This window comes from Neoarius graeffei, chromosome 25 (genome assembly GCF_027579695.1).
Source record: "Neoarius graeffei isolate fNeoGra1 chromosome 25, fNeoGra1.pri, whole genome shotgun sequence".
Taxonomy (NCBI): Eukaryota; Metazoa; Chordata; class Actinopteri; order Siluriformes; family Ariidae; genus Neoarius; species Neoarius graeffei.
Window position 1 is genome coordinate 28,564,651 of NC_083593.1, and position 27,569 is coordinate 28,592,219.

General features: G+C 41.2%; 1 protein-coding gene across 4 annotated transcripts in view; it reads right to left on the reverse strand.

Annotated features, from left to right (window-relative positions):
• Positions 1-27,569, reverse strand: part of robo4 (roundabout, axon guidance receptor, homolog 4 (Drosophila)) — a 129,719-nt gene that overhangs the window by 53,161 nt on the left and 48,989 nt on the right. For all 4 annotated transcript variants that reach the window (XM_060909274.1, XM_060909273.1, XM_060909275.1 and 1 more), the window contains 3 exons: positions 16,225-16,340; positions 15,810-16,038; positions 15,111-15,232 (listed from right to left, as the gene is read on the reverse strand). In XM_060909274.1, coding sequence (XP_060765257.1) covers positions 15,111-15,232; positions 15,810-16,038; positions 16,225-16,340 — 467 coding nt within the window. The remainder of the gene's footprint in view (positions 1-15,110; positions 15,233-15,809; positions 16,039-16,224; positions 16,341-27,569) is intronic.

Below are 27,569 nucleotides of genomic sequence, written 5' to 3' on the forward strand. Positions count from 1 at the left end.
ACTAACTTTTTTAAGTTAAAACAACAAATATTTTTTTACAGTGCAATGGCTACAGTACTTACTAAAGAAGTAATGTCACCCTCATTTAATCTTAGTCGTGGCACAAGGCAGGGTTCACCTTTGTCACTGCTGATATTTGCCTTGTTTCTGGAACCTCTGGCAATTGCATTACGTGAAAGTAAAAATATCAAAGGGGTTCATATGGGTCAAGAAGAGCACAAGCTTTTTTTTGCATGCAGATATTCTTTTGATTTCAAGTAATCCAGACATGGCAGTACCGGAGCGCTCTTCAATTATTGATTCATTTTCCAAAATTTCTGGCTGCACAATTAATTGGGCTAAGTCAGAGGTCATGCCCTCCAAAATATGCCCTCCAGCCAGGGCTTTACATTAGCACCCGCCCACCCGCCAAATGCGGGTAAAATTCGGCTTTGGCGGGTAATGACTTTTTAGTCTCACTAGCCACTTTGGCAGGTGGTTTATTCTGTGGTATGACAATATATTTTAATTGTAGTTTTCTCTGAAGGCATCTGATTTAATAAACGCATTGCAATGTAATATTACACGCCTACAACTCCCATGAGCACCTGCATAAACATTCTGACACAACATGTTAGAATTGTTTAGAACGTCTCAGATAAAATCAGTGATACGGTAACCTGCGGTTAATGAACGAAGCAACAAAGTTGCTGACGACTGACAAGCACACTATGTGGCAACATATAGCTGGAGTTTCAAACCCTGCTGCTCAGGGAAAAAGGGGCAGAGATGAGCAGGGCCGAAGCAGCATTTTAAAATCACGGAGGTCCGTGATGCGCAAAGTGCACGCCGAAAATGTTCGCCATATTTAAATGAGAGGGGTGAATTACACGCCACACGAGATCTATTCCTGAAATTACTTTTAATGGTGTTTGAACTGAATATCATCAGTTTTGAAACAAAGAATCATGTATGTGGCAAGAGTGAGAACAGTTTAAGCTTGTTTAATGGTTTGATCTGGCCCAAGCAATGAGGACAAAAGATACCCTAACCATGTAGCCTATGGAACTAAGATACATTAACAATCTGGCATCCATTACACCTCCACAAAAAAAAAAAAAATTCTGGGAAAAAAATCAGTATACGCCACCACGTTTTAGGCAAAGTTATCCAAGGCAAACATAAGTTGAAACTTTCCACTCTATTGCTTTGGCTTATCGAATGATTTATTTTTAAAATCACAAACAAGGCAGGCTACAACTGCGCTGCTGCACATGTAGTACGGAGTAAACCTGAAAAGTAAACCCGATCTGCTCAGAGAGTCATATGAGCTCCTCTTGAGCTCCTCTTTAGCCTCTTTCAGGATATTGAATATAGGGTTTTGATGGCACATCCTATATGGAAAGCCACTAGAGGCAAAACATGGCCACGTTCCCATTACACCACAGGTTCCTGAATGTTAGTGCCTATGTTTAGTATAACCGAACTGGGACGTTACCCCTTTTCGACCCACAGAGAACGGATTCTGTTCTTGTTCAAAGAATCCTGAATGGAATTGGTTCAAGAACCTGTTCCCTGTTGGTCGAAAAGGCGTACCTACTCATTCGTAAGGTTTTTTTTTTGTAGGCTGTAGCCACGATGTTATCATGTTGTCAGAATCAGTGTAACACATCTCTCATAACCCAGGATGGAACAGTACTGTCGTGTGTGTGTGTGTCATTTCATCTCATTATCTCTAGCCGCTTTATCCTGTTCTACAGGGTCGCAGGCAAGCTGGAGCCTATCCCAGCTGACTACAGGCGAAAGGTGGGGTACACCCTGGACAAGTCGCCAGGTCATCACAGGGATGACACATAGACACAGACAACCATTCACACTCACATTCACACCTACGGTCAATTTAGAGCCACCAATTAGCCTAACCTGCATGTCTTTGGACTGTGGGGGAAACCGGAGCACCCGGAGGAAACCCACGCAGACACGGGGAGAACATGCAAACTCCGCACAGAAAGGCCCTCGCCGGCCATGGGGCTTGAACCCGGAACTTCTTGCTGTGAGGCGACAGCGCTAAGCACTGTGCCGCCGTGTGTGTGTGTGTGTGTGTGTGTATTATTTACCAGCTGAGGGAGGGGGCCGTATCGTGAAATACCGTGACCAAGGTCTTGAAAATACTGACCGAGGCCTCTGGGCCAAGGTCACAGTATTTCACGATATGGACCGACCTTAAGCTGGGAAATAATATATTTATTTTTTCATCTCATCTCATTATCTCTAACTGCTTTATCCTGTTCTACAGGGTCGCAGGCAAGCTGGACCCTATCCCAGCTGACTACGAAGTTCGAAAATGTAAATTTAACAGCTTCATGAAAGTGCGCTGATAGTTACCATGGAAACCCCGTGTCTCCTGCACTGCGTTCCTCCCCCGAGTCGCACGTGTGCTCATTCGCTTTTGTGTTCTTGGTCTCAGAGCCGCGCGCACCAAACAGAGACAGAATCAACGTTTAACATCATTAACAATGCACTTTTTACGGAGACATTTTAATGTTATTCTTTATTTTTTTATCCAGTTGAATATTTAGTGTACAAATGTATTTTCAGCTCTTAAAAATGACCGAGGTCCGGACCGCGGGGGCCTCAGAGCTGGCTGCGGCCATGGAGATGAACAAGACGCTAATAGGAAGATAAGACAGTTCAATGACAAATGGAAGTTCGGGTGAGATTGGCTAGTTCATAGCAAAACCGAAAATACCATGTACTGCGAAGACTGTAGAAAGTCTCGCAAAGACAGGCACCAGTAATTTTAAACTCGAAACTATAAAGGACCATGAAAAGTCAAATGCACACATCGGTACTATAACATCAAAACAGGCGAAGACGGCTGGCCACTACAGGACAGCATTGCTTTCAGTCCCTGGCTGTCATGAAGTCGGCTGAGCTGGAGAGGATGGAGCTGCTGTTTAGAAATGTTCACGCGATTGGAAAGAAGTTGATCCCGCCCCAGCTATCAACTTATGGCCTGCTGGAAGCCTCAGGTCACGAAGACCATTTTTCATGGACCATTCAGACTCATCTGATGATGAATGTAATGAGGACATTTAATGTCTCTCTCTACACATGTTCACACACACACACACACACACACACACACACACACACACACACACACACACTATTAATAGATAATACATAATATACATAATAATACTTGATAATACACATAATACTTGCATATCAAAACATCAAATGTTTTTCAATGATAAATGTTTTGAACTGGACTTTTAATATTAGAATCAGTTCAGTTGTACTGAATGTTATTTTTCATATTATACGATATTTCATATTGTAAGGGGCTTGAATTTGAGTTCAATAAACAGAATACTCTGTTTATATTTTTGTCTGAATTGGTTGCATGTTTTCATATAGGGAGCTACCTTAACAGCACTGAATACTTGAGTGCTACTGTAGAGATACATTATACACTGCCATTCATAATTAAATCTAGATCTTCCAAACTTTAATGTATCATGGTGAATAAAAAACTTTGATTTCCTGGCAACAAAATTGTGGCTAGTGAAAAGGCTGAATGGCTAGTGACTCGGGAAAACCACTAGCCACAGTGGCCGGTGAGCAAAAAAGTTAATGTAAAGCCCTGCCTCCAGCTATTAGAGAATCATATTTAGGGATTAAACTGACACCTGGTTTGGATAAAATAATGCAATCTAATATTTCTCCAGTTATTCAAGCTATTCGGCCTGTCTTACAGAACTGGGTTAAAATTAATATGTCTTTATTAGGCAGGATTAATTTGGTCAAGATGATCATCTCCCCCAAGATCCATTATATTCTGTATATGCTACCTTTAACTTTCCCTTCTAGCCTTTTGAAGTTGTATAATATTGTTGTAGAGAGCTACGTGTGGGCGGGCAAAAAGCCAAGTTTTAACCAGTCAAAATTAGATGCAGCCAAAGACAGTGGTGGTTTATCATTGTCGAAAGTAGACTGGTATCATTACGCCTTTTCACTTTCCCAGTTATCTAAGATGAATAATTCTCCTGAGCAGGTGCTGTTCTGGGTTAAAACTGAAGAAGAATTAGTGGCCCTGACTTCTTTAGATGCTTTTCTTACACAGCTGGGAAGACTGGTACCCTTTAATCTTGGATGAGGATTCACCAATTAATAAAAACTAGTCCATATCTTGCCTCTAAAGCCTCTATTTGGTATAACAAATTATTAATTGGTAAGAAACCTTTTATGTGGGACAAATGGGCTAGATCTGGAATTAATCTGCTCTGTGACCTGCTTGGTGAAAATGGATTAAAGTCATTTGATAAAATTAAATAAGAATATAACCTTAGTCAAAGGGATTTTTGGAAATTTTTACAAATTGGGCACTGTATTAAAGCTAATCGGAAAAATAACCCTGACCCCCAACTAGAATTCAGGAGTTATTCCAGGTAACTAGGCATAAAAAATGTGAAGCTTCTAAATTTTATGAGCTTATTAGAGAGGTACAATCACCCCATCTGGAAGGGTTGAGACTGTGCTGGGAGAAGGATTTGGACGAACAAATTTCAGATGATAGATGGAAGAAGTTGGTTGCTTCTTGGTATAACTGTTCTTGTGAAGCACAGTCTCAGCTTATTCAGTACAAATCGCTTCACAGAAGTCACTGGACTCCCAGTAAATTGGCCAAACTGAAACTTAAAGACAGGGACACCTGTTGGAGATGTGAGAAAGAAGCTGGGACTCTTGTTCGCATGTTATATTCCTGTGAAAAAAAAAACCAAACGCTTGTGGGAAGGGGTTATTACTCTCCTAAATTAATTGTTTAAATTACATCTTATTAAGTCCCCAGCTTTATGTATTTTGGGTCTGTTACCAGATAATACTACTCTGACTGGAAGACAGAGGTTATGGGTACGTTTGGCAACTACAACAGGATGTAGAATAATACTAAGACACTGGAAGTCATCTAGTTTATGTTGTTTTAAGGAATGGATCGAACTAATGATAAGAATGTCTACATTTAAACGAGTCATTTACAGAGTCAGGGGGAGAGAAGATATTTCCAATCAAATCTGGGGCTCTTTTTTGACATTACTAGAGGGGATGTCTGATTAGATAAATAAGTGGCACCTGATGTATCGGCTGCAATTGATTGGTCAACTCAGAGGTCAATATAAAGTATAGATGTAAGGCACCTGTTGTGGTGTTCTATTTATTTGGTTTTTTTGGTTTTGATATTTTCTTTTAATGTTAATATATATCTTTTCATTAAAAGAGGACAGTGAACTTCATATACATTTGAATTTTATATGATGACAATATGTATGTTCTACTGTCTGTCAAAAATACTAATTAAAAAAATTACATGGCATTTAGCAGATGCTCTTATCCAGAGTGACATACAACAAGTGCAAAAGTCAGGTACACAAAGTGCTGAACTTCTAGACAAGGAAGTTTTAGTGCCAACTGAAAAAGTGACAGAATAATACCTAGTGTAATATTATGTTGAAGTACCAACACTCAGCAAACAGCCAAGGAAACGAACCAATCATGTAAATGAACTGACATAGTCCAACTAAATAGAGAAAAATAAAATTCCAATGGCTAACCCCAGGCTAGACAGTACACAGCCTGGGTTGGTCTAGACCGATACGCAGTTACACAGTTATTATTATGTTGGTGCCATGAGAAACAAAACCTGTGCCAGATATCGTGTACCTTGAGCCCATGGCTTAATATGTCATCCTTAATATGTGACCTCCAATTAATTATTAGGCAGGAATGGGTTAAAAAAAAAAAAAAAAAGGTCTATTCACATTGACAATTCACTTTCGGTAGTGTGTCCCATCTATGCCTGCTTGCACTCAAGACTCCACTTCCCAGGATTCACAGTGGCCTTCAAATATGGCCACCATGGACTACAATAACCATCCTGCACCTCACCGCTCACGGGCTCTGGAATTCTAATCACACACACCTAAACTCAATCACTCACAATCACCACAGCACACTATAAAAGGACTCCTTATTTTCACAATCATTATGAAGTAAATGCTCAGTATATCCTTGCTTTACTTTAGCAAGTATGTGAGACTTGTGCTGATAGTCTGGTTTTGACTTTATTTGTACATTGGAATTTTGCCCCTTGTCTTTGCCTCTGATATTCTGTTTGTGCTTTGCCTGACCACTGCCTGTTTGTTAAGTCTGCCTTTGCGTATCATTTTGGATTTGTTTGCCAGTTTTGCCTGATTAAACTCTCTGCTGCTTTTGCATCTGTCTGTCACCTGCATTCTTGACATAATGCAGGCTAATAGTATAACCAAGTCACATCTCCAGTGACTACAGGACGTCTTTATGCATGATGGCAAGGTTGAAATAATATTAAGAATTATCTCCATATGTTGATTCCTGCAGTTCAATTGTTTCAGGGTTTCCCATACATAGACCATTGTGTGGCGCAGCGCCACACAATGGATTCCTATCGCCACACAATCAGACTCGCGATTTTGAAAAAAAAAATTCAGTTGCGTATTGTTCCGTTCATTCATAGTGCTCTTTCTTCTCGTTCACGCGCGCGCGCGCACACACCCACACACAGAGAGAGAGAGAGAGAGAGACGGAGAGGCGTGTACGCAGGCCTGCCATTGCGCATATACCCAGACTGCAAGTAGGCCTGTTAGGCTAATTAAAAATAACGCAGCCTTCCCGATTCGCCTTCCGACCCATTATTTTAAAAGGTAGCCTACGTCATGCTCATGATGAGCTTTATCATAGCCTTCTTGGCTTACAGGAAACGGACATCCCTGAGTCAGGCTATAAAACAATTTTGCTGCATACAGTAGCAGCTTGACGCGAGGAACCGGCCTTATTGCATTATCCTGTTTGTCCCTGATTTCCATAAAGAATTTCATATTTTGATTCGTCTGACCACAGAACAGTTTTCCACTTTGCCACAGTCCATTTTAAATGAGCCTTGGCCCAGAGAAGAAGTCTGCGCTTCTGGATCATGTTTAGATACGGCTTCTTCTTTGAACTATAGAGTTTTAGCTGGCAACGGCGGATGGCACGGTGAATTGTGTTCACAGATAATGTTCTCTGGAAATATTCCTGAGCCCATTTTGTGATTTCCAATACAGAAGCATGCCTGTATGTGATGCAGTGCCGTCTAAGGGCCCGAAGATCATGGGCACCCAGTATGGTTTTCCGCCCTTGACCCTTACGCACAGAGATTCTTCCAGATTCTCTGAATCTTTTGATGATATTATGCACTGTAGATGATGATATGTTCAAACTCTTTGCAATTTTACACTGTCGAGCTCCTTTCTGATATTGCTCCACTATTTGTCGGCGCAGAATTAGGGGGATCGGTGATCCTCTTCCCATCTTTACTTCTGAGAGCTGCTGCCGCTCCAAGATGCTCTTTTTATACCCAGTCATGTTAATGACCTATTGCCAATTGGCCTAATGAGTTGCAATTTGGTCCTCCAGCTGTTCCTTTTTTGTACCTTTAACTTTTCCACCCTCTTATTGCCCCTGTCCCAACTTTTTTGAGATGTGTTGCTGTCATGAAATTACAAATGAGCCAATATTTGGCATGAAATTTCAAAATGTCTCACTTTCGACATTTGATATGTTGTCTGTTCTATTGTGAATACAATATCAGTTTTTGAGATTTGCAAATTATTGCATTCCGTTTTTATTTACAATTTGTACTTTGTCCCAACTTTTTTGGAATCGGGGTTGTAGTTGCCTTGGTGTTACCTTAAGTGGTTTCTTACATCTAATTATGATATTTTATTTTATTATTATTTTGTTGTTACATTATACTATTTATTTCATTTTACTATTGGTTGAGGTAAGTGTTGAGTTCAATATTTAAAATAAAAACCTCCAGCTTGTTTTTTGCAATTTATTCCTTGAATGCCAACTAAAGAATGATTGAAAGATTGCCACCAAAAAGGCAAAAAACGAAGATAAAAACTAAACTTTAACTTCAATTTTGGTGAGTAATTTTCATAAATTTAAAAGATAGGTTTTCCACCAACATCAAGCCCAGCAAACTAATGGCCTGCCCTGTAATGTAAAGTTGGGTCGAGGAATGAAACCAGGCAGGGTTCTGGTAAAAATTGTTTTAGCTGTCTTCTCTTAAAGAACTTAAAAGAATTTAGATTGAACTGAATAATCTCAAATGCTTCTTGTAGCTTTAAAATAGTCCCAGCAGGTGACTCTGAAGAAAAATACTGTGTTTGACCATCGCCCGCTGTAAACACTTTGCATACACCCTAATGACCGACTCCACCGACCGCCACAACACCACCACGCACGATTCCCTCATCGGCACAGTGGAGCACCACAAATTGCTACCTGGTCTGTGGGAAACACTGTGTTTTTTTCTGTGTATCACTTATTTTCATATCAATAGTTGCCACCAGGTAAGCGTGGGTCGTAAAAGAGAGCAACTGGACTTGCTTGAAGATTCTTGAAGACGTTTCACCTCTCATCCGAAAGGCTTCTTCAGTTCTGTCTGACTAGTAGGGAGTATCAGGTATTTATCCTCTCATGGATGAAAAGCTCATCTAAGGTGTCATTGAGTCATCCTGTTGGTGTGGATCACTGGGGGCTGGATGTGAACGGCCTCAAGAGTCGTTAGGGTGATCAATGGATTGCCCGTTAAGGTGATCAATGGAATGCTGATTCTCTCTGTCCTCCTGTGAGTCACTGAAAACAGCTGGGTTTTGGTGTGCAATCAGTTGTCTGGGAAGTGTGCCAAGGACTGCATTGTAGGTGGCTGATAAATGATGTCTTAGGCCCTGTCCACACGGCAACAGATTCAGGTGAATCCGATACAATTGTTTATCGTTTAGGCCTGGCGTCCACACGGCACCGGCGTTTTGGGTGCCCCAAAACGCAATCTTTTGAGAACGGGTCCCAGAGTGGAAAGATTTGGCAATGTTGCCGTTGCGAAGTCATCTGGATGAGTAGAACGGATTTGTTTACGATGACGTCACAACCACATGACTGTCAGTACTTCACGCCGGGTAGAAGTGTAACGAACTCGATGCGAGTTGTCAACAAATCCTATAACTTGGTTCATGAAACGCGCTTACAAAATATTTTCACTGGGAATATTTATTGTGTAATGGTGCAAAGAGAGAGAGAGAGAGAGAGAGAGAATAGCTCTTAGGGCAGAGTCAATCCCGCCAGCAAAAATAGGGAAAAAAAGGAGCGATCTCACCTCTTCAGATGTTGGTTTAAGTCCTACAATACATTCCTCAAAAAGGGCGGAGAAGTACAAATTAATCCATCAACGCGTAGCATTCAATTTATTCCGGACCATTAAAGACGCCGCCTTCCGCGTAGAATCATACATCATCCTCGCCGCCATATTGGATGGGTCAAAGCGGAGAATAAAGATGCCTCATTCATGTGCTGCGTTTAACTGTACCAACAGGTTTACCGTCCAAACGAGATCACATGGGATTACCTTTCACAGGTGAGACTGGAAAAATACTTTTCATTGTATTTGGTCATTATAATGTCATTTTACGAACAGATTTTTCTGACTTTGTGGCTAATATGAAGTCTCGCGCATAATAGTTTATGCGCATGCGTCCTTACTTCTTCTATTGTTCTGGTGTCTCCGAAGGGACCGTCTTACAGCGCCCCTAGAGGTGTGGCATGTGTATTGCATCGTTTTCAGCAAGCGTTGCGTTGCCATATGGATCCGCTACATCCACACGACAACGGCAACGAGATGTTATTTAAAAAAATATCGCGTCCACATGGGCAACGATCAGTAAAATATCAGGTCCATATGGCAACGCAACGATTGCTGAAAACGATGCAATACACATGCCACACCTCTAGGGGCGCTGTAAGACGGTCCCTTCGGAGACACCAGAACAATAGAAGAAGTAAGGACGCATGCGCATAAACTATTATGCGCGAGACTTCATATTAGCCACAAAGTCAGGAAAATCTGTTCGTAAAATTACATTATAATGACCAAATACAATGAAAAGTATTTTTCCAGTCTCACCTGTGAAAGGTAATCCCATGTGATCTCGTTTGGACGGCAAACCTGTTGGTACAGTTAAACGCAGCTAATCTTTATTCTCCGCTTTGACCTTTCCAATATGGCGGCGAGGATGACGTATGATTCTACGCGGAAGGCGGCGTCTTTAATGGTCCGGAATAAATTGAATACTACACGTTGATGGATTAATTTGTTGTTTCTCACCTGTGAAAGGTAATCCCATGTGATCTTGTTTGGACGGTAAACCTGTTGGTACAGTTAAAGGCAGCGCATGAATCTTTATTCTCCGCTTTGACCTATCCAATATGGCGGCGAGGATGACGTATGATTCTACGGTGAAGGCGGCGTCTTTAATGGTCCGGAATAAATTGAATGATACACGTTGATGGATTAATTTGCTCCTCTACGCCCTTTTTGAGGAATGTACTGTAGGACTTAAACCAACATCTGAAGAGGTGAGATCGCGCCTTTTTTCCCCTATTTTTGCTGGCGGGATTGACTCTGCCCTAAGGGCAGAGTCTCTCTCTCTCTCTCTCTCTCTCACTTTGCACCATTACACAATAAATATTCACAGTGAAAATATTTTGTAAGCGCGTTTCATGAACCAAGTTATAGGATTTGTTGACAACTCGCATCGCATCGCAATGAGAAGATCATTGGCACTACTGGTGTTAAGAATCAGACCATTTCATAAATGAATATTTTGCTGTAGAGCTGCAGTGTTTGTACAATTGCATGTTTTTGCTTCACTATTACTGTCACTATTCTGCTTCTTGCATTACTACTGTGAACTAATACTGAACATAATAATAATAATATATAATAATAATATCCAAGCTTGTGTTTCACTCTCACTAGTGCTCATCTCATCTCATTATCTGTAGCCGCTTTATCCTGTTCTACAGGGTCACAGGCAAGCTGGAGCCTATCCCAGCTGACTACGGGCGAAATCTCACTAGTGCTATGTAAGGCTTTTTCCTGGTGATATCCTGGTGATATTCATTACACTTCTACCCGGCATGAAGCACTCACAGTCATGTGGTTGTGACGTCATCGTAAACAAATCCGTTCTACTCATCCAGACGACTTCACAACGGCAACGTTGCCAGATCTTTCCACTCTGGAACCCGTTCTCAAAAAGATTGCGTTTTGGGCACCCAAAACGCCGGTGCCGTGTGGACGCCAGGCCTAAACGATAAGCAATTGTATCGGAGTCACCTGAATCCGTTGCCGTGTGGACAGGGCCTTAGACCCCCATCTCTGTTCAGCAATGGCCGTTCCAGGTTGACAAAAATGGCTTCTTTAACTCCTCACTCATACCAACGATCCTCTCTGGCTAAAATGCGTACATTGCAATCCTGAAATGAGTGTCCTTTGTTGTTAAGATGAAGGTAGACAGCAGAGTCCTGGCCTGAGGAACTGGCTCTCCTGTGTTGAGCCATACGCCTGTGAAGCGGTTGTTTTGTTTCCCCAATATACGGGTCTGTGCATTCCTCACTGCACTGAATTGCATACACTACACTGTCCTGTGCTCAACACAGGAGAGCCAGTTCCTCAGGCCAGGACTCTGCTGTCTACCTTCATCTTAACAACAAAGGACACTCATTTCAGGATTGCAACGTACGCATTTTAGCCAGAGAGGATTGTTGGTATGAGCGAGGAGTTAAAGAAGCCATTTTTGTCAACCTGGAACGGCCATCACTGAACAGAGGTGGGGGTCTAAGGCATCATTTATCAGCCACCTACAATGCAGTACTTGGCACACTTCCCAGACAACTGAATGCACACCAAAACCCAGCTGTTTTCAGTGACTCACAGGAGGACAGAGAGAATCAGCATTCCATTGATCACCTTAACGGGCAATCCATTGATCACCCTAACAACTCTTGAGGCCGTTCACATCCAGCCCCCAGTGACCCACACCAACAGGATGACTCAGGCCACATCCACACGACAACGGCAACGTGATGTTATTTAAAAAAAATATCGCCTCCAAATGGGCAACGATCAGTAGAAATCAGGTCCATATGGCAACGCAACGCTTGCTGAAAACGATGCAATACACATGCCACACCTCTAGGGGCGCTGTAAGACGGTCCCTTCGGACACACCAGAACAACCCATACGAAAAAGAACAGTAAAGAACTTATAAGAGTTTACCACTGTCTTAGTAGTAAATCCTTATAAATATAAATATATATGCCATGTATGATTTACTCCTGAAAGTGGCCCATTTTGCATTTTCCTCATACAAATTTTTTTATGAAAATCTAGTATGTATGAAGTGAACATTGTGCATGGTTTTTACAGATAATGTGTATGATGAATTACACTGTCTTTGTATGCTTCATGTAATGTTTGTAGTTTTAAATTATATTTTACAGTTTAAAATGTACATGCCTTTTATATGTAAATCCAACACAAACATGTGGATTTACATATAAAAGGCATGTACATTTTAAACTGTAAAATATAATTTTAAACTACAAACATTACATGAAGCATACAAAGACAGTGTAATTCATCATACACATTATCTGTAAAAACCATGCACAATGTTCACTTCATACATACTAGATTTTCATAAAAAATTTGTATGAGGAAAATGCAAAATGGGCCACTTTCAGGAGTAAATCATACATGGCATATATATTTATTTATAAATCATTATAAGGATTTATCCTTATATTTATAAGGATTTACTACTAAGACAGTGGTAAACTCTTATAAGTTCTTTACTGTTCTTTTTCGTATGGGAATAGAAGTAAGGACGCATGCGCATAAACTATTATGCGCGAGACTTCATATTAGCCACAAAGTCAGGAAAATCTGTTCGTAAAATTACATTATAATGACCAAATACAATGAAAAGTATTTTTCCAGTCTCACCTGTGAAAGGTAATCCCATGTGATCTCCTTTGGACGGTAAACCTGTTGGTACAGTTAAACGCAGCTAATCTTTATTCTCCGCTTTGACCTTTCCAAAATGGCGACGAGGATGACGTACGCGGAAGGCGGCGTCTTTAATTGTCCGGAATAAATTGAATGATACACGTTGATGGATTAATTTGCTTTTCTACGCCCTTTTTTGAGGAATGTATTGTAGGACTTAAACCATCATCTGAAGAGGTGAGATCGCTCCTTTTCCCCCCTTATTTTTGCTGGCGGGATTGACTCTGCCCTAAGGGCTATTCTCTCTCTCTCACTTTGCACCAGGCATTACACAATAAATATTCACAGTGAAAATATTTTGTAAGCGCGTTTCATGAACCAAGTTATAGGATTTCTTGACAACTCGCATCGCATCGCAATGAGATCATTGGCACTACTGGTGTTAAGAATCAGACCATTTTATAAATGAATATTTTGCTGTAGAGCTGCAGTGTTTGTACAATTGCATGTTTTTGCTTCACTATTACTGTCACTATTCTGCTTCTTGCCTTACTACTGTGAACTAACACTGAACATAATAATAATAATAATAATAATATCCAAGCTCGTGTTTCACTCTCACTAGTGCTCTGTAAGGCTTTTTCCTGGTGATATTCGTTACACTTCTACCTGGCGTGAAGCACTCACAGTCATGTGGTTGTGACGTCATCGTAAACAAATCCGTTCTACTCATCCAGACGAGTTCACAACGGCAACGTTGCCAGATCTTTCCACTCTGGAACCCGTTCTCAAAAAGATTGCGTTTTGGGCACCCAAAACGCCGGTGCCGTGTGGACGCCAGGCCTAAACGATAAGCAATTGTATCGGAGTCACCTGAATCCGCTGCCGTGTGGACAGGGCCTCAATCACTACGTTTACATGCACATAGAGAGAATCGAATTTCTGCCGTTGCTCGACTGAAATCGAAGTTCAAAATGCCATGTATACACCTTAATTCGGCTGAAATTGAACCGAACTTGATTTCTTGGAATCGAGCTACACGACCTAGATTATGCGATTTCTGCCGAGCTACTTTGTGCATGTAAACCCTATTGAGCTACGTATTCGAGCTACTTACTTCAGCACTGCCCCTTCCGGAAGTGACAAGACCACAAGGGAAACACAACAGCCTCGGTCGGCATGACAACGAATCATGACAACGGCATGAATCTTTTCTTTTTGTGGCATTGTTTGCACTGTTAAAATTTAGCTCACTTACTGTATCACCAAATACATCTGTACAGCTGTTGCATAGCTGTGAATTGTGTCGAAAAAACAGCCTCGGTCGGCATGACACTTCACCTTAGCCGCGCACTTTATTAGGAACACTTCTGTTCGTACATACAAACTACAAACACTCTTCTTAGAGTTTAGAGTTTATTTTATTTTTAAAAGGGACAGTGTACAAATTAAACATTATCCTTGTGGTCAGGACAGATGTCTGTACCAGGTTATAGCAGTGCATGCTAATTTCCGCCTGTAGTCACTTTGTTTATACTCTTGAATAGCTCTTCTTCATGACGATAACTGGAAGTGTACCAACACGCTGGAGCGTGTAGCGCCACCTGTGGCTCGGGTGCACAATGCACCTCATAACAATAGCTCGATTTAAACACTGTGCATGTAGGATTGGATTTCTCTGGCACCCTGCTGGGACCTTCAGCTCGATTACCGACAGCAGCTCGATTTGGATGTGCATGTAAACGTAGTCAGTGACACCTTAGATGAGCTTTTCATCCATGAGAGGATACCTGATACTCCCTACTAGTCAGACAGAACTTAAGAAGCCTTTCGGATGAGAGGTGAAACATCTTCAAGAATCTTCAAGCAAGTCCAGTTGCTCTCTTTTACCAACCACAGTTACTATGACCTGGATGACTGAGAATCTTCACAGACACCAGGTAAGTATTTTTCTGGCCACAAGATGTTTAATATATTAACTTAGTAATAAGCACCATATCAGCTTAGTGACTCTGTAGAAAAGCTAAAAGTGGAAAATTATTTCCTTTTAGTTAGTGAGGATAAGGTTAGGGTTGGGTGTAGGCTAAGCATTTTTGCTAAAATTAGATTTCCTGACCAAGATAAAGACAGTTATGCACAAAAATATTAAAACTAACACAGAAGTGGCTGTGTGTGTGCGTGCGCATGTATGTGTTACTTGGTATCCCTGAATGATCCCATTGTGAGCCTCATGAGGTGGGGGCTCCCAGCTCAGCTGTGCCGTGTCATTGTGTTCAGAAGGCATTGTTATAGACACATCCTGAGGAGGAGCACTGGGAACTGTGAAGATTCAATATAACCATTAACTTTGTTTTTTAAGCTACAAGTGAAATAATACCAGATAACTTTTCCAACATCAAACTTTTAAATATTTGATTCTAGGTGTCTAAAGAACATAAATCACTTCTTAGTTCTCATTTTGTCCTGAGAGCTACTTTGAACAAAGTGTTACTAAACCGGGTTTATACTGCATTTACTGGTTTTATATTAAATAAAAAGTTCATTTAGTCCCTGGCATGCTCTTATTTGCTCTCATACCTGTGCAGAGATTCATCAAGAGAGTCAGTAAAGGTGAGCTTTTTAATCATAATTACTGTTCATATTGTACATGAGAAGATATAATGAATATTTTAGGTGAATCATGTTTTACAGTTTTATTGCAACAACAAAAATGATGGCTTGGGTCACTACTAAGTAATAAACAAGAATGAAGTCATGAATCAGAAATATAAGTGTAGCTGGAGCAGCTAATTAATTGTATGTTGTAATGCCTATGTTTATTACTAATATCAATAGACCTCCAAATCTACTAATAAATCCACATTTGTGCGCCATTAAACCCATTCTGAGAACCTACCAATTTCTGGGACCCTCAGGTGCCTTGTGTTACTTTCTCTGCCATAAAGATTGCTCCCAAAAGGTCGGACTTTAAATTCATATTTGTAACCCCTCTTTAGGGGACCGATGTGGGTCTGGAATGCAGGGTAGGCCACTTTCTGTGCTGTCCAATCAGAACTGGCAGGCAGGAGACAGCGGTACAGAACCTCAAAGCCATCCAGGTAGTGTAGTTGAGATGATGACTGAAGCTGGCAAAGGGAGACAAACAAGGACTTTCAAAATATACACATACATATAAATCAGGTTTTAGAGTTTTCTTACTTACAGTTTCACAATATGTACTTTCCTAAATGGCATTAACATTTAAATTTTACTCCTAGCACACTGCAGCTGAGATGCCTGCATTGTAATCAGTAACATAATGTACAAATTACCTTCCATGTGACTTGTGAGACATGAGATGCAGTTCTCAGAACAGTGACATTCTCCAAACTGATGCGCAGAGCAGATAATTCTTTATGCAGGTCCTTCTGGCTGCTGCTATCTGTACCTGGGGCAAGAGTAGAGATACAGTTTTAAAATATACTACCAGAATCTCAAGAATTTGAGTTTATACACGCAGAAAAAGATATTGCACTATAACATACACTATACTGAGTTTAATCATGATATATAAACAAGTTATCATAATATAATTATCAATATATATAATCAGCAGTGGTATTGCGTTGATGATTGCTGTTAATTTCATTTTATTTGCCAAGCCACTCAACGGATTTAAAGTTTTTACATTGTTATGCTCTTTTTTTTAAGTTAGAACATTACATCTGTTTTTTAGGTGCATCCATTCAGTGCCGATGATTAAATTGTAGTTAAATTGCATTCGAATTTAATTAAATTAAATATTTTACATACAAAATCACATTGATGCAGTATAAATAAATCATAAACACAGATATACTGATATATAACCTGTCATCATCTTTCAAGGGATCAAAAATATTGGAACATGTGACTGACAGGTGTTACTTGTTGCCCAGGTGTGCCCTGTTAGACTGATTAATTAATATCTTAATTAAAAGCTTTAAGAATTGTACAATTAATAGCTCTGAATGTCTACTCTTGGTTTGAGCAATGGGTTTTGCCTGTGAAGACTGTAGTTATTGTTAAAAAGGATAAACCAACATGAAAACCAGACAGCTGTCTATGGGAGAAAAGTAAGGCATTTTGAAACTGAGAAATTAAGCGTATCGTAGTTCTGGCAGGCCACAAAATCAAGCTCAGCCCTCAATCCCAGCTATATCAGCTGACTGCAGCTGATCTCAAGCCAGCCTCCATCACCTGTCAGCTCAGCTGATTCCCTTCTACGCGTTCTATTGGCAAATCTCTCATAGAGCACCTTATTTAAGCTGATTTAACCTGCCTACATTTGCTGCTTCTTCTGCAAGCCATTTTACAAACGAGCACCATTTCCATTCACCGGAGCACTCGTTTGGCAAGTGGGGAGGAAAAAAAAGCCTAATAATCGATTTATCTGCTCTCCGTAATGACAAAGCTCAAAATGATGAATAGTTGATAACTTCAACAAAACAGACCTCATGTTAAAACTATAATGATTTTCCTGGTTACACGGTTATACTTGTGACTATATAGAACACCATTATAGAAGCAAATTATTTATAATCATACTATCTGTTATCACCCAAATGAGGATGGGTTCCCCTTTGAGTTTGGTTCCTCTCAAGGTTTCTTTCTCATGTCGTCTGAGGGAGTTTTTCCTTGCCACCATCGCCACAGGCTTGCTCATCAGGGATAAATTAGGGATAAAATTAGCTCATGTTTAAAGTCTTAATTTCTGCAAAGCTGCTTTGCAACAATGTCTGTTGTTAAAAATGCTATACAAATAAACTTGACTATAGAATGTCTAGGCATCACCTTAGACAGCAACTGGATGCAAGTTTCACTGCCTCTCAAAAAAAAAGAAAAGGAAAAAAAATCATTTCAGAGAGGTCATGAGAAGTGCAGGAGGCAATAGCAATTTCAAAAGGGAATTGTTTCTATGTTTTGGCATCTTAATTACACATGTGCGTTATTCCCCAGGGACAATCCTTTGTATCCATGCTTTGACCTCTCTGTAGAGAACTCCATGATAGGGTGTGCTTGGATACAGGTTGTAGATCTGAATGCCGATTCTGGTTTCCTTCTGTTGGGTAAATGGAATGGGGAATGGATTCTTCAATAATGATAACCTGAAATCTCCATGAGAAGTTGTTCACAGACGCAGCCCCGTCCATTGGTTTGTGTGTGTGTGTGTGTGTGGGGGGGCAATAATCAGTGGTTTGCTGATGCATGGCCAAAAGAATTGTCATCCTTGTCAACTGCCACTTCTTCCACTACTCTAACAGAATCTACACAATCGTGCAGCTTGTCTTCTGTGGGGTAAACACCGGTCAAGAAGCAAATCCTATTTTGTGACAATGAGGCAGCAGCTGTAAACATCATTAACAAGGGCACGCCTCAGTTCCGTTATTAATAGATTCTTAACACACCCCATATGGTCCTCTGCATTGGATAATTTCATCATTTGAATAGCCCATATTCCAGGTTTAGACAACCATGGCCAATTCTGTCCCACTTTGAATTTCAGAATTTCACCAACTGTGCCTGGAGGCAGCACCATCTAGCCTGATAGCCCCATTCATTCATACTGCACTAGATTAAACATTAAATGTTATTGCATAGCTGCTCAGGCTCTCTGTATAAACTGACTACCTATATTACCACAACAGCAATCTGTAAAGCTTCACTCACCCCACTGTATTTCATCTTCGTTTAACTTACTTCCTACTTAATAGTTCAGCGAGCTCTTCCTGCTGGCTCTTCCCTGTAAGTATGGAAGGCCAGGGAGGTTTGCCTGGCATGGTGGTTTTGGGAGATTTTGCGGTGGCTCTCCCTGCTTTAGCCTTTCCACGTAAGCACATGGTAGGGCAGGGTGGTCCCAGAACACAGCCACCCACCAAATAAAACTTATTGCAAATATTGCAATGTAAATTATGTTCCGTGATGAAAGTGGCTCTGACATAAATCGAGCGTAGCAGAGTTCTGGCAGGTCACGAAGTCAAGCTCCGCCCTCAATCCCAGCTACATCAGCTGACTGCAGCTGATCTCAAGCCAGCCCACATCAAGGGTCAACTCAGCCGATTCCCTTCTATGCATTCTATTGGCAAATCTCTCATATAGCACCTTATTTAATTTGCTTTAACCTGCCTACTTTTGCTGCTTCCTCTTCAAGCCATTTTGCAACCCACTTCCACCCCAACTCCTTCCCTTTCATGCTATCTGAATTTAATCAATGTAATTTCTGTATCTTTGATGCCAGCTCACAACCCAGTCTAAGCCACCTTCTTCCATTGCTCCAAGGTTCAGTTCTGATGCTCACATGCCTATTGTAGGCACTTTCTTTGACAGACAGGAATCAGCATGAGCGCCCTGATCAGTCTGTAGTTCCTCAACCCATGCCAAGCAAGCTGTGATGCACTGTGCATTCTAACACTTTCTATCACAGCCAGCATTAAATTATTCAGCAGTTGTGCAGATGCTCTTCTGTGGTTTACTGATTGTCCTTCCTTGGACCACTTTATGATAGATGATAATCACTGCATACTGGGAACACCCCCATGACCTACAATTTTGGAGATGTGTTGACCCAGTCATCTAACCATTGCATTTGGCCCTTGTCAAAGAGGCTAAGATCCCTAATCCACGCATTTTCGTTGCTGCTGTCCTCCATGCGGGCACATGGAAGGGCAAGGAGGTGCTCTCCCTGCCTCAAGGCTTTCCACGTAGGCATGTGGAAGGGCAGGGAGGTCCCTTAATCCATGCTATTTCCATTGCTGCCGCCCTCCCTGCTTTAGCTGTTCCATGCAGGCATATGGAAGGGCAGGGAGGTGCTGTCCCTGCCTCAAGGCTTTCCATGTAGGTATGTGGAAGGGCAGGGCAGTCCCATATTCTGACCTTAATCAAGGTCATCTCTGTTGTCATTGATGCCTGCTTTGTTCTGTACCCCATAGGGGTTTTTGCTGTGCCTCTCCCTGCTTTAGCCTTTCCATGTAGGCACATGGTAGGACAGGGAGGTCCCAGAACAGAGCCACCCACCAAATACAACTTGTTGCAAATATTGCAATGTAAATTATGTTCCTTGATGAAAGTGGTTCTGACAGAAAAGAAGAAAAATTTATCAGAACCATTGCACAAGCATTGGGAATAGCCAAAACAACAATTTGGAATGTCCTGAAAAAGATAGTACATCAGTAGTTTCTAACAGCCAGATATGGAACAGGTCAGCCAAAGAAAACAACAGCAGTTGATGACAGAAATATTGTGAAAGTTGTGAAGAAAAACCCAAAAACAACAGTCACATCACCAACACCTTGCAAAGGGCAGGGGTGAAGTTATCACAATCCACCGTTCAGCAGAACGAATTTAGAAGTCTACAGGAACATTCTGTCTGCCAATGTACAGAGAAATGCATCCATTTATCAGGAGGAACATCATCATGCAGCAAGACAATGACTCAAAACACACTGCCAACACAACAAAGGACTTCATCAGGGGACAAAGTAGAAGGTTTTAGACTGGTCAAGTCAATCACCAGACCTTAAAGGTGCTATATGTAAGCATTTGTAAGAATTTAAAACATTAAAAAATGTCATCACAATTATCAACAAAATGTTAAGAAATAACAGCTTTGACATTTTGATGTCAAAGGTGTCTATGCATGATGTTGCAGAGATATCTCCTCAAGTTAGCATGCTAGCACCAAACCAGGACGCACCATCCATCTTGTAATACCACTTTGTACCTCAAGAGCCAATAATGAGTCAGTCACTGTAGCATCCAGTCTGCCCTCAGTTTCAAATGAGGTTGAAGAAGTAGCACACGTGACCTCAGCATATGCAGATGTCACTGTGAGATTAGACCCCAGTGAGTTAGCATTCAGCTGTGAATACACAAAAATAACAAGAAAACACACAAAAAAACCCACATCTAAAATGGGAAATGCAGTTTTTAATTGACTGTACAAATAGGTTCAAAAAGAAATCGGAGCTATCTTTTTACAGACTGCAGAAAACAAAAGAAAAGTGAAGAGTTGGTTGCTGCAATTTGCAGAAACACCTGGAATCCAGGCACCAAAAAGTGGATTTGTAGTTAGCATTTTGTGTCAGATATGTTGGCTTTTTGGAGAAGGGAAAAAAGAAAGAAAAGGGAACCTACTGGGAGAAATTGAATTGCAATGTCAGGCAACGCTGTTTGGACAAACTAAAGGGATCTTACCAGATATTGTTTCATTGTGATGTCATTGTTTTATTTTCTGTGATTTCAAAACCAGATTATTCACTTTGTCATGCAGGAAAACCGCTAGTATCATCTTAAAAGGTAAGTTCTGCTGTTTATTATGATATATGGCAGGGGTTCTCAACCTTTTCTACTGTAAGGCCCACCTATTCATACTTGTAACAAGTCAGGGCCCATTAAAAATATCTCCAATTATTTTGGCTCATCTATTCTATTAGGATCTAATAATCTATTGTCAAGTGTATTAATGGGATGTAACATTACTCCCTGTTACAGATGGAAGCCCAGGAATTAAATAAATGCAATAAAAACAAACTGTATTTAACTGTAGGTATTGTATTTAAAACTGTATGGATGTGCCAGGAGCCAACATAAAACCATGCATGCAGGACATCCTCAGTCAAAAGGGATCAATGATCCAAAAGTGGAGTATGGTCCATTAGCACAAGAACTTATTGCCATGTTTGTGTACAGCAAACAAGCAAGTTATTAAAACAAAGAAGTACACTCAAAAGAAGTGGATATAGAAACCACTCAATGGGCTAGATCCTTACACATTAACAAATAAGGATTTTTCTTATGAGTTGGAAAATTATCCTTCCGTTGAGTTCCCCGACATCTCAAGCTACCTGGTGCTGCAGACATCGTTCTACATGGACAAACAGATGAAAACCTGGAAGAGCATGGAGACATACAACTTTTTATACGTGGCTGGGTTAAAGATGCGGGGATCAGGACACTACAAGATAAATGGCGGTAGATGGATCTACTGTAAGTGCAGGAAGAGTGTTTATTAGCAGGTGTGATAGCTACAAAAACAAAAGCAAAACAGAAAGCAGAATCATAAAGCAAAGTATTTAAACAGCATTTAAACTTGACTAGAAACAAATGTGATAATGATGATACTTCGCAAAGCCTGCTTGAAAACAGCATCTGTATCTGCATGTGCTGATTGCGCTCAAATCAGTATCAATTGTTTCCCATAACAACTGGGTCCCAAACGTGCACACAACGTGCTCCATGAGCAAGCGTGGTCGCTCGAGCTGCGCCAGACTCAAGTGCGCAAAGGTGTGACAGTCAAGTGTTCGCATGCTGTGTGACCACAACTTTTAGCTCACATGTATATCGCCATGCATCACCACCAAAATGCGTCATTTTCATTGATAACCCATCGCAAAACATTGCGAGGTGTAGTGTGACCGTAACTTAATGAGGCGGATGTGATGTCGGATGCACCCCAGCAATTGTACCCTACTATGAATAAAAATTAGCTTCAACTTGAAAAAAAAAAAATCACAGCCCACTAGAGGGTGGTTGAAAAACACTGATATATGGTACACTGTGAAGTGTGAAAAAAATGAGTGAAGAAATTAGTAAAGCTATTGCTTTGTAGAAGTTTGATCTATTTTCATAACATGATTACATCAGGATGTCATATGGGTATGACTTTAAACTGCAACTGGTGGTGAGTCTCAGGTCTGGGAGGTATTGGGGAAAGTGGAGTAACCCCTTAATCACCATTGCTCCCAGGTCCACTCTGACCCAGAGTGGTAGCACCTGCCTGGGTTGCAGCTATGCACTATTTAGTGCATTACCAATAAGGCACTGGCAGCAGGGCGTTTTTCGGTGCAGTGTAGTAAATGAACCCAACAGGGTCAATGGCACACCACCTGATGGCATGTGGAAGAGCCACTCAAATGGCCAATGGATGGCATCACTCGGCAAGTCAGTTGTCACTGTGGGGCAACTTCCATACCAGTCAGGTCTATGGCACTTTTGTGCACCACTTGGCATCAGGTCTGGAGGTCCAGAGAGACAACACGATGGGGCCACGACATCGTTTGTCTTACCTTATTGTGCAAGGCACTTCATTAGGAAAGGAAAATAAGTCTGGTGTGCTCTGGTGCAGACCTCGCAGCCCATCTGCGTTTCTGCGCATTCTAATGAAGCAGTCATCATTGTTAGCAATGGACAGCCGATGACAGCGTCAGGATGTACAAACACTGTAAAAATGTGACTAGGCTCATTACAAAACTCCAGTTTTACACTTTTTTGTTATGTGTTTCATACGACTTCATGAGTAATTCAAACAAGAATAATGGATGTGGAGATGAATGCAGGGCTCTATGCACATTGTAACTATGATTTGATATCAATTCAAATTAATTTTCTTGCCAACACTTGGTCAAATCTTGGTGAGGTAAATACTTCTTGAGCAATTCAACTGCAAAGAAGGGATGTGAATTTGGACGCAATCTGCATCAGTCAGGTTCGGTTATCTGCTGTGTCATGAGCCTCAGCGGTCTTGGGCACTACTGATGCTCGGGTTGCTGTGGTTGTTTTCTTGCAAACAAAAAACTGAACTAAGCAAGTTATAATATAGCGGTGTTATTTTGATTGGCTCTGAGTTTCAACAGTTTGGTCAAATTTTGCATATTCTTGCCCTGCTGTTAGTTAAAAATTGGATTTTGTTTTGTAACTGATGACTGTAAAGTTAGATTGTACAGTATCTTGCAAAAGTATTTATCACCCTTGGTGTTTATCCTGTTTGTCACAACACAAGCTGGAATTAAAATGGATTTTTGGGGGGTTAGCACCATTTGATTTACACAACATGCCTACAACTTTAAAGGTGAAAATTGTTGTTGTTTTATTGTGACACAAACAATAACTAGAGCTGACAATTCCCCTGCGGGAAATCGTGAGAGTGATGCAGTGCGCGTAGCAGTCACAGTTGCAGGAGCTGAGCTGTACTGTGCGAATGTGTGACTTGCCATGAAGCTACAGTACAAACCTGTTAGACTGGTACCAAAATTCAAAAAAGTGCTTATTTAAGGAGTTAAAGGCATTTTTGAGACAAAGTCGGCAAACAGTCTTATTTTGTCAATTTGGGTGTGCCGAATTCAAGTCTGCAATATCTGCTCTATCTGACCTCTGTTGACCTCTAGAGGTCATTGAACTTTGGGCCTGTAAACGTCTCAGCTGAACCCAGTTTCTCAGCTTTCTAAGGAATGAAATGTACTAAAATGATTAATGAAGTTAGCAAATGGCCTTGTTTGTTAAATGTTTGGGTGCTGAATTCATTTTTCATTTGTAAATCGACATATGACCTTTGATAACCTCAAGGTCATTAAACTTGGCCTATAGGCCTATGCATTTAACGGCATTTTTAAACTGACTTTACTCCCCCAAAAAGAATATGAACAGACAAAAAACAAATAGAAAGGAACAAATACAACATTAAATGCCAGTCCATGTACATGTGACTTACTTTTCACAATGAGAATGCCTAGGCAATCACCTTACATAACAATGTATTACATTTAGCGGTTATTGTTTATACAAAGCTACTGAAAAAAGGACAGATTCAGCAGCATACAAAATGTGGGGGCATACAGGGTATACAGGTTAATCAGGGTTAGTATATATGAGAGTTTTTTTCTTTGTTGTTTGTTTTTTGTAAAGGCTTTACCCCGTTTAAAACAAAACAAAAAAACAAACAACAAAGAAAAAAACTCTCATATATACTAACCCTGATTAACCTGTATACCCTGTATGCCCCCACATTTTGTATGCTGCTGAATCTGTCCTTTTTTCAGTAGCTTTGTATAAACAATAACCGCTAAATGTAATGCAATGTTATGTAAGGTGATCGCCTAGGCATTCTCATTGTGAAAAGTAAGTCACATGTACATGGACTGGCATTTAATGTTGTATTTGTTCCTTTCTATTTGTTTTTTTGTCTGTTCATATTCTTTTTGGGGGAGTAAAGTCAGTTTAAAAATGCCGTTAAATGCATAGGCCTATAGGCCAAGTTTAATGACCTTGAGGTTATCAGAGGTCATATGTCGTTTTACAAATGAAAAATGAATTCAGCACCCAAACATTTAACAAACAAGGCCATTTGCTAACTTCATTAATCATTTTAGTACATTTCATTCCTTAGAAAGCTGAGAAACTGGGTTCAGCTGAGATGTTTACAGGCCCAAAGTTCAATGACCTCTAGAGGTCAACAGAGGTCAGATAGAGCTCGGCATATTGCAGACTTGAATTCGGCACACCCAAATTGACAAAATAAGACTGTTTGCCGACTTTGTCTCAAAAATGCCTTTGGGTGTCACAATTCTGGATTTTGGTACCAGTCTATGTGTCTCTCTGAGAGGGAGCAGCCCCTCCCTCCCATGTGTGTGTGTGTGTGTTTGTGTGTGTGTGTGTGAGAGCGAGCAGCCCCTCCCCCACCCGCATGCTGCAAGCAGAGACACAGAGAAGCACACAAAAAGAGCAGTTTTTCCTCAGAGTACTCCCTCCAAACAACAGGGATTTACACGAAAACGGAAAGAGATATTCATAAAATTCTTTAACAGTGAGCGCCACAAGGCTCTCCTGGACACATTGATGTAATTTTTTTGTCTGTAGTGTAAAAAATGAGGTCACTAGAGCGAATTAAAAACGAGTGACTTTTCTGCCACATTTATAATGGGAGTCTATGGGAAAGCGCGCCTGTCCTCTCCTTACTTTCAGGCTTCTCATTCAAAAACTGTAAATCCTATCGTGTAGGTAGACACATTGTGTGAATCAGGACAAGTGTGGCTACTACTTTTGAGAAAATTATGTGTGTAGAGTGAGAATTGTGGCTGAAATCACAGTTTAAATGAGAAAGTTTGAGCTTTTTTTTCAGGCTGCCCACACTCTAAATTCCAGAGCCCCACTGGTGTGTAACGCAATAGACACCCATTATAAAGCCTGATTTTCTCCAGGTACCCACATATGGCCCTTTTCCACTACCCTTTGTCAGCTCGCTTCAGCTCACTTCAGCCCGACACGGCTTGCGTTTCGACTACCAAAGAACAGCACGACTCAGCTCGCTTCAGCCCCGCTTAGCCCCTAAAACTCGCACGGTTTTGGAGTGGGGCTGAAGCGAGCCAAACCGAGCCGAGTGAGGCTGGGGGCGTGAGCAGACACTCCCCTGTGCACTGATTGGTGAGGAGGAGTGTCCTCACATGCCCACACATGCCCCGTGAGCACGCTAGGATCTGTAAACACCGTAAACCCGGAAGAAGAAGAATTACGAGAATTTCTGAAGCCTTATGCGCCTCGCCTCATCTATACGCTCTTGCCAGTATCTGTTGGCGTTGTTGGTGACAACAAGCCACAGCACCAAGACCAGCAACACTAACGACTCCATGTCCTCCATGTTTATTGTTTACTATTCGGGTCGTGAGACTACCACTTAAAAGGTCACTGATGTCACTGTTTGCGCTGCTTAACGACATCACGTGACGTCCACCCACTTTCGCTAACTCCACCCAATGTGTCCACCCACTTCCAGCCAGCACGGTTCAGCGCGGTTGTAGTCGAAATGCAACTCCAACAGCCCCGCTCAGCTCGACTCAGCCCAACTCAACACGGCACGGCTCAGCCGCGTTTGTAGTGGAAAAGCGGCAATAGTGTTTGAGCTGGGACTGATCCAAAAGTATAGAGCCTAGCAAAAAAGTTGAATGCCAGATCCACACAGGAGACGTTTCTCTACGTTTTGAAGTTTGAATCATTTCTCTAGGTGAAAGCATGCCAGAGCAGCGGAGGTTTGAAAAAGTGCCTTTTTTTCAATGAATTCCATAGAAAATGAATGGGAAATTTTGGATGATTTTTTTGCGACCATGTCGCGAAAAAATCATATTTTGATGAACAAAGTAATAGCACACAGAGTCCGATCGAGCTGCACGTTTTGATATATTGCTTGTCTGTGTGCGATGTATGGTTATTGGGTTATTAAGTGCCGAAATTTCTAGGTACTCCTTCTCTCCTTCTATAATAATAATAAGAAACACACAAAAGAACAATAGTTATGCGTGCCTAGGCACTGCATCACTAATTAAGATGAAACAACAGAAATCTGGAGTGTGCATAGGTATTCACCTCCCCCAAAGTCAATACTTTGTAGAGCCACCTTTTGCTGCAATTACAGCTGCAAGTCTCTTGGGGTATGTCTCTATTGGCTCAGCACATCTAGCCACTGGGATTTTTGCCCATTTTTCAAGGCAAAACTGCTCCAACTCCTTCAATTTAGATGGGTTGCGTTGGTTTACAGCAATATTCAAGTTATGCCACAGATTCTCAATTGGATTAAGGTCTAGGCTTTACCTAAGCCATTCCAACACATTTAAATGTTTCCCTTTAAACCACTCCAGTGTAGCTTTAGCAGTATGTTTAGGGTCATTGCCCTGCTGTAACGTGAACCTTCATCCCAGTCTCAAACCTCTGGCTGACTCAAGCAGGTTTTCCTCCAGAATTCCCCTGTATTTAGTGCCATCCATCTTTCCTTCAGTCCTGACCAGCTTTCATGTCCCTGCAGATGAAAAATATCCCCACAGCATGATGCTGCCACCACCATGCTTCACTGTAGGAATGGTGTTCCCAGGGTGTT